The sequence below is a fragment of the Malus sylvestris genome, chromosome 4 (genome assembly GCF_916048215.2).
Source record: "Malus sylvestris chromosome 4, drMalSylv7.2, whole genome shotgun sequence".
In the NCBI taxonomy this organism is placed as follows: Eukaryota; Viridiplantae; Streptophyta; class Magnoliopsida; order Rosales; family Rosaceae; genus Malus; species Malus sylvestris.
Window position 1 is genome coordinate 1,829,147 of NC_062263.1, and position 8,087 is coordinate 1,837,233.

The following is an 8,087-nucleotide window of genomic DNA, read 5'->3' on the forward strand; positions in this document are numbered from 1 at the left end:
AGAAAGGCTTTATAGCCAAAATGGTCCATATGATTTGCATAACAGATCACTTTGGTCCCTAAGATTGAAAATCAATAGAAATGGTCCATGAGATTGTCCAAGATCCATTATTTTGGTCCTTTCGTTAAAAACTCCGTTGAGTGTCCTAGAGCTTTTGGCCGAAAGTTTGAGCAATTTTCAAAGGTTCGTAACTCAATCGTTTCTTAACTAAATTCGACCCATAATATATCAAAATGAAGATAGGAAAGTGTAGAATAAGATTATACCTATTTGGAAGCCCAATGGTTGACGGAGATGGTCTAAAAATAGCCTGAAAGGTGACTGGTCTGTAGGAAAACTAGAAAACTCACTGGAAACTGGGTAAACTTTAAACGTTTATAACTTCTTCAATACTCAACGAAATCGAGTAATTCAAAATTGAAAATCATACTTCTCAACGAGGCGAAGAGAATGGTACCTTTCTAAATGGCTAATTCGTCGTGGTTTGGCTGGAAAATGGCTCGAAAATGGCTAACTCGATTTCGTTGAGTATTGAAGAAGTTATGAACGTTTAAAGTTTACTCAGTTTCCGGCGAGTTTTCCAGTTTTCCCGCTGACCAGTCACCTTTCAAGCTATTAATCTTGTTCTACACTTTCCTATCTTCATTTTGATATATTATGGGTCGAATTTGGTTAAGAAATGATTGAGTTACGAAACTTTGAAAATTGTCCAAACTTTCAGCTAAGAACTCCGGGACACTTAACAGAGTTTTTAACGGAATGACCAAAATAATGGATGGTGGACAATCTCAGGGACCATTTCTATTGATTTTTAATCTCAGGAACTAAAGTGATGTGTTATGCAAATCTCAAGAACCATTTTGACTAAAAAAACCTAAAGGAAAACACAGATGTTTACATTTTTCACCAAGTACTAATTAATTGTGACAGCTTATCAACTTAGCTTACCAATCTAACCAATAAATCAACAATCCTAACTACTGAATAAACTAACTCTATGAGCTGTTATCCGCTGTTGTACAAATTTTCTTCAATACATGTCCACACTAGTATCCTCTGCATAACGGAAATTAAGTCTTGCATTATAGTTTTAAAAACATGCTAGGATGATCACGTTATAATATGCTATTTACGTATTGAGGGACCACACCGTACGTGCTTCAACATCACCTAATGAAGCATGCTATTACGCATGGGTTGCTTAATTATATATATTTTTAAAGAACTAGCTGGTGACTTCGCCATAGTGGTCCACTCTTTAGGGAGTTGGAAAGACTCACAGAGGCCAAGGTATAAAATATTGATGATATCGGAAATATCGGTAGTTAAAAAATATGGAAATTTCGATGGAAATATCGGAATATTATCGATATCGATAAAAATTGAATAAAAACCAGGGAAATTGTAAGAAAAACTTGGAAATTTTTATTGAAACTTTGCAGGATGTTTATTTAGTCAATTATCAATTAGTTTATCACAAAAAAATTGGAAGGAAATGCATTGCATGATGGATTTAACTGATTTAAGTTGATTATATAGCGAGCTGGCAAACATTGTAAGTGTAGAAAATATGTAGCAATTAATGAAAGAACTTTAAACACACCATAATCATTTATATATAATGAATTAGTACAATATTTTACACTTTATACATTGCATGGTAAGAGACATGAGTGACTTAGTACCACATAGAGTTCCTATCAAGGTCTAAAATATCGATGATATTGGAAATATCGGTAGTCCAAAAACACGGAAATTTCGATAGAAATATCGGGATAATATCGATATTTTAGACCTTGACAGAGGTATTTCATTCCCTGACCCCATCGTGTGCTTCACCAGCACCAGAAATCAAGCCCAGAATGTGGCTTGTGGGATATGGCCATAAATTCACCGCAAACCACTGAGTCACCCGTGGTGGTTGCTTAATTATGTATTTGACTTAGAGAGATGTTAGTCGTGAAGGGACATGTTTAAGAGCACGAACCTACTTGTAGTAGTGTTTGAAGTGATTTTTCGCATCTCTCTGTTTGCTCATCAACTCATACTACACAACAGCCGGTTTTTCTTCAGTATGTGTGCACTTTTTTCACATCGTCAAAGTGGTTACGTTTTTTCGAGCGGGCCATTACACTCAAAGACAACACTACCACTCAAAGCACCTAACACTAGTTATTACAACTTGAGCAAGAACATAGAAGAAGGCACCTTGCCCGGCCTATCATCTAGCTGTAACCACTGCAATTTGCATTACATGACCTCCTAATGCGGCTTTGACATTCAACCGTATATAAAATCGTTCACTATCTTTCCACGTAAACAATCAATCAGATTGGTTTTATGGTCTCCGTCTCCTCCTTACGTTTCTAAATTATTAACAATTGGTAGACATGAAAGAATATATAAATATATATATATGTATGTATGTATGTATATATATATATATGTATATAGATGTATGTTTTGTATGTACACAAGCCTTTTAGGGGAGGGATCTACAATTTTGAAAAAAGAAAGAATGAGGATAAATTGTGGGACCCATTCCACATCAAATTCCAACTATTCAAACCGTCTATATTATAAATCTCAATTCATAGGTCATCTTTGCAAAAATCAATTCAATTCGAAACCATTTACTCATTCAATTGTCACGATGAAATTTCAATATTTCTTAGATCATAGTGATTGTCAATTTCTTTGAACTCAATTAGATGGCTTAAATATTTCCAATTTGACTAATATTTTGCAAGAATCATTCAAGAGGTGCAATTTAAAAAATAAATAGTTTAAGTCGATGAAGTTAGATGTAGCTTGGACTCCACTACTCATCCCCGTCACTTTCCTAATACATGTGCAGCACTACAAAAGTCACTTTCAAACAAAAGGTCCACCCTTACAACCAACCTAACATGTTTCCATCTAACTTGCTCTCTTCCATGTGCAATTGTCTCTCTCAAGATCTCTCTTTCTCTCTCTTCCAGCTTTAAATCTAATCATATCAACCTACCCCATTAATAACCAAAATCTTTGCTTCTTTTGATTAAATCTTGCAAGCATAATGACCAGAATCCTAAGCAGCCATGTTGTTCTACAGCCTAGGGCATCATCTAAACAGATATACCTAACACAATGAATACAACATCAACAAAGTCTTATCCCATTAAATAGGGTTGGGTTTATGAATCCCAGAACGCCAACAAAGCCTTATACCAAATACAATGAATGAATTGTCAAAAGAAGAAAGCAAAACGGAAAGAGGAATATAATTAAACAATCACTAATGAGTATGTGAAATATCATACAACAAACTTTCTTTAATTTCTTTAATTTTTTTCTTTCTCACGATCAGTAGCAACTCAATCAAGCTGTTAGCAATACAAGGATCAATAACTGAAGGTTCAGGCACGCATGAGATTTAGTGACATAAAGATCGCGGAAAGAACGAGAAAAAAAACAACAAATACAATAAATTTGTGATACCTGCTGCTTTACTTGATCATATCTTCCCCATCCCAACTCTTTCGAGTTTCTTTTTCTTGGTTCCAAAATGTTATAGTCTATTTCTTTTTTTATCATCGACAATCCATTGAATCAAACGAGTCAGCAAATCCGGAAGGTTTTGAAGGGATGCTTGATTGAGTTTGAGAGAAGGACATATCATCAAACATCCTAGAAGTACCTTCATTGGCTTGCCATCTTTGCAACGCTTGCGGAAGGCTCATGTGCAGGTCGATGCCAGAGTTTTCTTCTTCATGGGTGGTAGGTTTCCAGTGCTCAACAAGAGGACCCAGGATGTTGACAGCATGTCCCATGTCTGGTCTCTGGTACGGCTCACGAGCAGTGCAGTGTCCTGCCAGCTCAGCAACTTTGTATATGCTCTCCATTGTCTCCTCATCGGGGTCAAGAGTTTGGTCAATAGCCTTCGGAATGTTTTCTTTGTTGACAAGGACTCTGCGGAACCATGAGACCAAATGAGACCGTTCATCTGGCATTGTATCATCTAGAGCTTTTCTACCGCTTATCAACTCCATCAAAACCACTCCGAACGCATAAACATCTACTTTTGTAGTGACTCTGCCAGTAGCTGATTATAGGAACACAAATCACATCAACGTTCTAGAATAATGACACAACGACAGTTAAATCATAGAGAAAAATGTAATTTCACAATTTCAAAGTGAACAACGAATTTACAAAACTCTTAAATCGTAGCATCTGTTCCCAGTGAATTCAAAAGTCCAGTTCAACAAATTACGTAAGGGTATTATATTGTCTCTTTTCCTTACTCTTTTTGAGTTCTAGAATCTAGTCAAAACAAAACATGCAGTGGAGACAAATACTATTTCCTCCTCCAAAGGAATTGGTTGACATGTTCAATGCAATTCATTGGCAATATTAACTTGCAGGTCTGCATACATATATAAGTTAGCTTGATATGCTATAAGTCTGGAATGATTGAAGCTTAGGTAAATGCATGATTGTTCAATTAATAGATGAATATCTAAAAATGAGAGGGTTTCTCTTACCTGCATATTCTGGTGCGAGATACCCGAATGTCCCTGCCAACCTTGTCTCAACAGAATACTTCCCATCGGGCGCGTTTTTAACCAGTCCGAAGTCAGCAACCTTGGCCCTCATGTCATCGCCCAGAAGTATGTTTGAGGGCTTTAAATCTCTGTGAATGAAACTTTGTTGAGCCAAGCTGTGCAAATATTCCACTCCTCGCGCCACATCCAATGCTATTGTTACTCTCTGCTTCCAAGTCAGTGGAGGCACTCCAATCTCGCGCCATTCAAATAAATGCTGAGTTAAAGTCCCTTGTGGCATGTACTCGTAGACCAAAAGTCTCTCATTGCCATTGATACAGGATCCCAAAAGCGCAACCAAATGCCTATGCCTGACCTTAGTAAGGACCGCGATTTCTGCCTGAAACTCGTTCAATCCCTTAGTGCCTACTGCCACAGATTCCATCCGTTTGACGGCAATTTTAGTCCCATCATGCAATTCGCCTTTATAAACAATTCCAAATCCTCCTCTGCCTAATATGTTGTCCTCGCTAAAATTGTTTGTCACTTGTCTTAGAACTTGGATCGAAATCGCAACATTTCCACCCTCAAAAACATGAAGGTCACCACTGCTCTGGCTTTGCAGTTCACTTGTAACTCCATTGTACCCATTTGCGCTACTCATAACATCACTCTTAGCAATTTCTATCCCAGTTAATGGATTAGCCACCCTTCCAAATTTCTTATGCTTTTTACTAGCATAACATTTATAGGACACAAACAATACTACCACAATGAAAATAACAAGGGCAATAACTATACCAGCAATCATACCAGGGGATACCGAAGGACCATTTGTTGCCTGAGCCGGACTCCCACTAGGAGTAGTTCCATTAGAACCAGTACCCGACGGAGTACTTCCTCCACCTCCAGTGCTCGGAGTTGTCCCAATCAACACATTACCAGTTGTAACTAACTTCACCGTAGATGGAAATTTCGGAATTGCCCCACTTAGATTGTTGTTGGAAACATCAAGAAGCTGAAGCTGAGTCAAGCTTAACAAGCTATCCGGTATCGACCCAACCAAATTGTTACGAGTCAACACCAAATTTTTCAAAGATGTCAGATTGGCAAAAGCAGGCGAAATGGTCCCATTGAAATGCTTGTTGTCAAAATTCACTGTGAAAACCTTTCCCTGTGGATCACAAACAATGAAGCTCCATCCACTGCAAGGCTTGTTTCCTGTCCAAGAATCAGCAAGCAAAACCGGATATCCGAAAGCCCCTGCAACCTCAAGCAGCGTGGTGACCAGCGGATCACAAGTCCCTGGAGTCGTTTGACAAAAGCTATTACCATCAACTGTGGATTTCTCCACGGTGGACCCGAAAGCCGGCATTGGACCCTGCAGCTTGTTGTTGTCCAAAGAAACGTTCTTCAAAGAAGATATGGACATCAATGTGGCGGGCACAATGCCGGTAAACTGGTTATCGCGAAGCTGAAGATCGAACAAAGTTACACACTTTGAGAGATCTGGGATCGGACCAGTGAATTGGTTGTTTTGAAGCCAAACCTGGGACAACTGGGTCATGTTTGCTAAGACTTCAATGGTGCCAGACAACCCAAGTAGCTGATTGTTAAGCCAGAGGTTCTGAATCCCAGATCCAGAAAACGTTTTGGGCAAAGGACCAGTAAAGTTATTGTAAGAAAGCCTCAGGTTTTGCAAGTTCGGAAACGAATCGAACACATCAGGCAACGACCCATATAAATTCACATTACCTGCAGCGAAAGTGACCAAGCTGGAAGCTTCAGTGAGTTCCGAGGGGAAAACCCAAGAGTCGAGATTGATGTTCTGGCTCATGCTCAAAATCTGCAAGCTCGAGAGGCCCGTGAAGCAGCCGGCGGGAATGGAGGTGAAGTTGTTGGTGTCGAGGTAGACTTCTTGGAGGGAAGAGAGGTTGGCCAAAGAAGGAAAGGCGCCGGAGAGAGAGTTGCTCTGGAGAGAGAGAGTGGTGAGCTGGGAGAGAGAGTTGAGATTTGAAGGGAGAGAGCCGGAGAGACCTTTGGAGGCTAAGTTGATGGAGGTGACTCTCTTTGAAGTGTCGCAGTTGACACCGTCCCAGCTGCAGTAGGCGGTGCTTGTTGACCAGCCTTTGGGTGCGGGGTTGAGGCTTGCTGTGAGTTTTGACATGACGTCGGAGTCGTCGGCGGCGGTGGGGGCGGTGGCGATCAGGCGAAGGAGAGAGAGAGCTAGAATGAGAGCTTGTAGGATTTTCTGCTTACCCATTTCTGGGTTTCTAGAGAGAGAAAGAGAAAGAGAGAGAGAGGGGGTCTGGTTTTTTGGTTTGGTGTTTCTGTTTTTGGTTTAGAGAGGGAGGCGTTTTGTACAGAAAGACGACGAAAGGAAGGATGCTGCCTCTGTTCGCTACGGCTGTTGAAGCCTTAGGTTTTCTTCTTTTTTATTTTTTTACTTTTTATTTCCTTTATCAATCTTCTTTTCTTTTTTAAATTTGTATTATAGAATGTATATAAATACCCATTTTCAATTAATCCCTTCATGAATGAGAAATGTAGCCGCTTAGTAAAAACAAGAGGGGTTAGGTTCAGATTTCATGGATGACGAATTTGAAGTTAAATTATTTTCTTACTATAAAGAGCTTGTTTGAAAACGCGTTGAGAAATGAATGAAAGTGTTTTTTGGTAAAATGTTTTTGAAATCAATTATTAGTAAAAATTTAAGTATATCTCTTTAAGAAGCACATATATGGTATTTTTTCTGAAAATACTTAAAATGCTTTAGAAATCTAAAATTAATTTTTTTTTAAAAATACTTTCAATAATTTTAAAAATAAAGTCAAAACGAGTCTACAAGAAGAATAAGAAATATTATTGTATATTAGAGAGCAATTTTCGATCTTCCATAATAATAAGCTCTAAAAAAATTGAAGCTTTTTGCTTTTAGAAAGAAAAAAAACAAGGAAAAGAGAAAAAAGGTTGATGTGGGTCATACATGTACATGTAGATTGTAGATGAGAGGCCCACAGACGCAAACTGATACACTCTGGACTTGAAGTGGCAGTGGGTCCCCCACGTGAGAATGAGCTGGTGCTTCACTGATAACGCGTGGACCTCCCACCGTTTCAAGTTCACCAAAACGGCAGAAAATACGATCCCTCCGTCATCACACCGATGGTTTATTATTTCCGAAGTTTCGCGTTAATTAACGCCATTTGCGGATTGCTCGTTTGAACATCACGTAAAGCCCAAGCTTCTCATTTTTTGAGAATTCTTTTAGTGAGCTGAAAGTACGATCATGTATAAAAACAGAGCGGTGGGGTCATGATTTTCAAATAATAGGTCATAATACTAACCAAAAATACTCCATTGAGTAATTTCGTTGAACACCTACTAGACACTTGTCAATTCATGCCAACATATGTCGAAAACTTATGCTAACATAAGTCGACAACTACTATTATTTATAAAGGTTTGTCGAGGGTGAATGCAGAATACTATAAAGTAATGTTAAAGATTGTCAAGACTTGTCAAATAAGGCATTTTATCGAGCATATGATGCACTTAATA

The 8,087-nt window shown here is 38.6% G+C and overlaps 1 protein-coding gene across 1 annotated transcript; it reads right to left on the bottom strand.

Moving 5' to 3' along the window:
- Positions 1-3,246: 3,246 nt before the first annotated feature.
- Positions 3,247-6,926, bottom strand: LOC126618725 (receptor-like kinase TMK4). Its single transcript, XM_050286871.1, has 2 exons — positions 4,527-6,926; positions 3,247-4,084 (listed from the first exon to the last, which is right to left on the bottom strand). The coding sequence occupies exons 1-2, from the start codon at positions 6,787-6,789 to the stop codon at positions 3,573-3,575; spliced, it is 2,775 nt and encodes a 924-aa protein (XP_050142828.1). The 5' UTR covers positions 6,790-6,926; the 3' UTR covers positions 3,247-3,572.
- Positions 6,927-8,087: the final 1,161 nt, after the last annotated feature.

What these genes read in the sequence shown, in the direction of transcription:
- LOC126618725 (XM_050286871.1), bottom strand. Translation starts at nt 6,789, where the DNA reads ATGGGTAAGCAGAAAATCCTACAAGCTCTCATTCTAGCTCTCTCTCTC. An exon ending in TCTCGCACCAGAATATGCAG is followed by an intron (nt 4,085 to 4,526) that starts GTAAGAGAAACC and finishes TCCTATAATCAG; the next exon opens with CTACTGGCAGAGTCACTACA.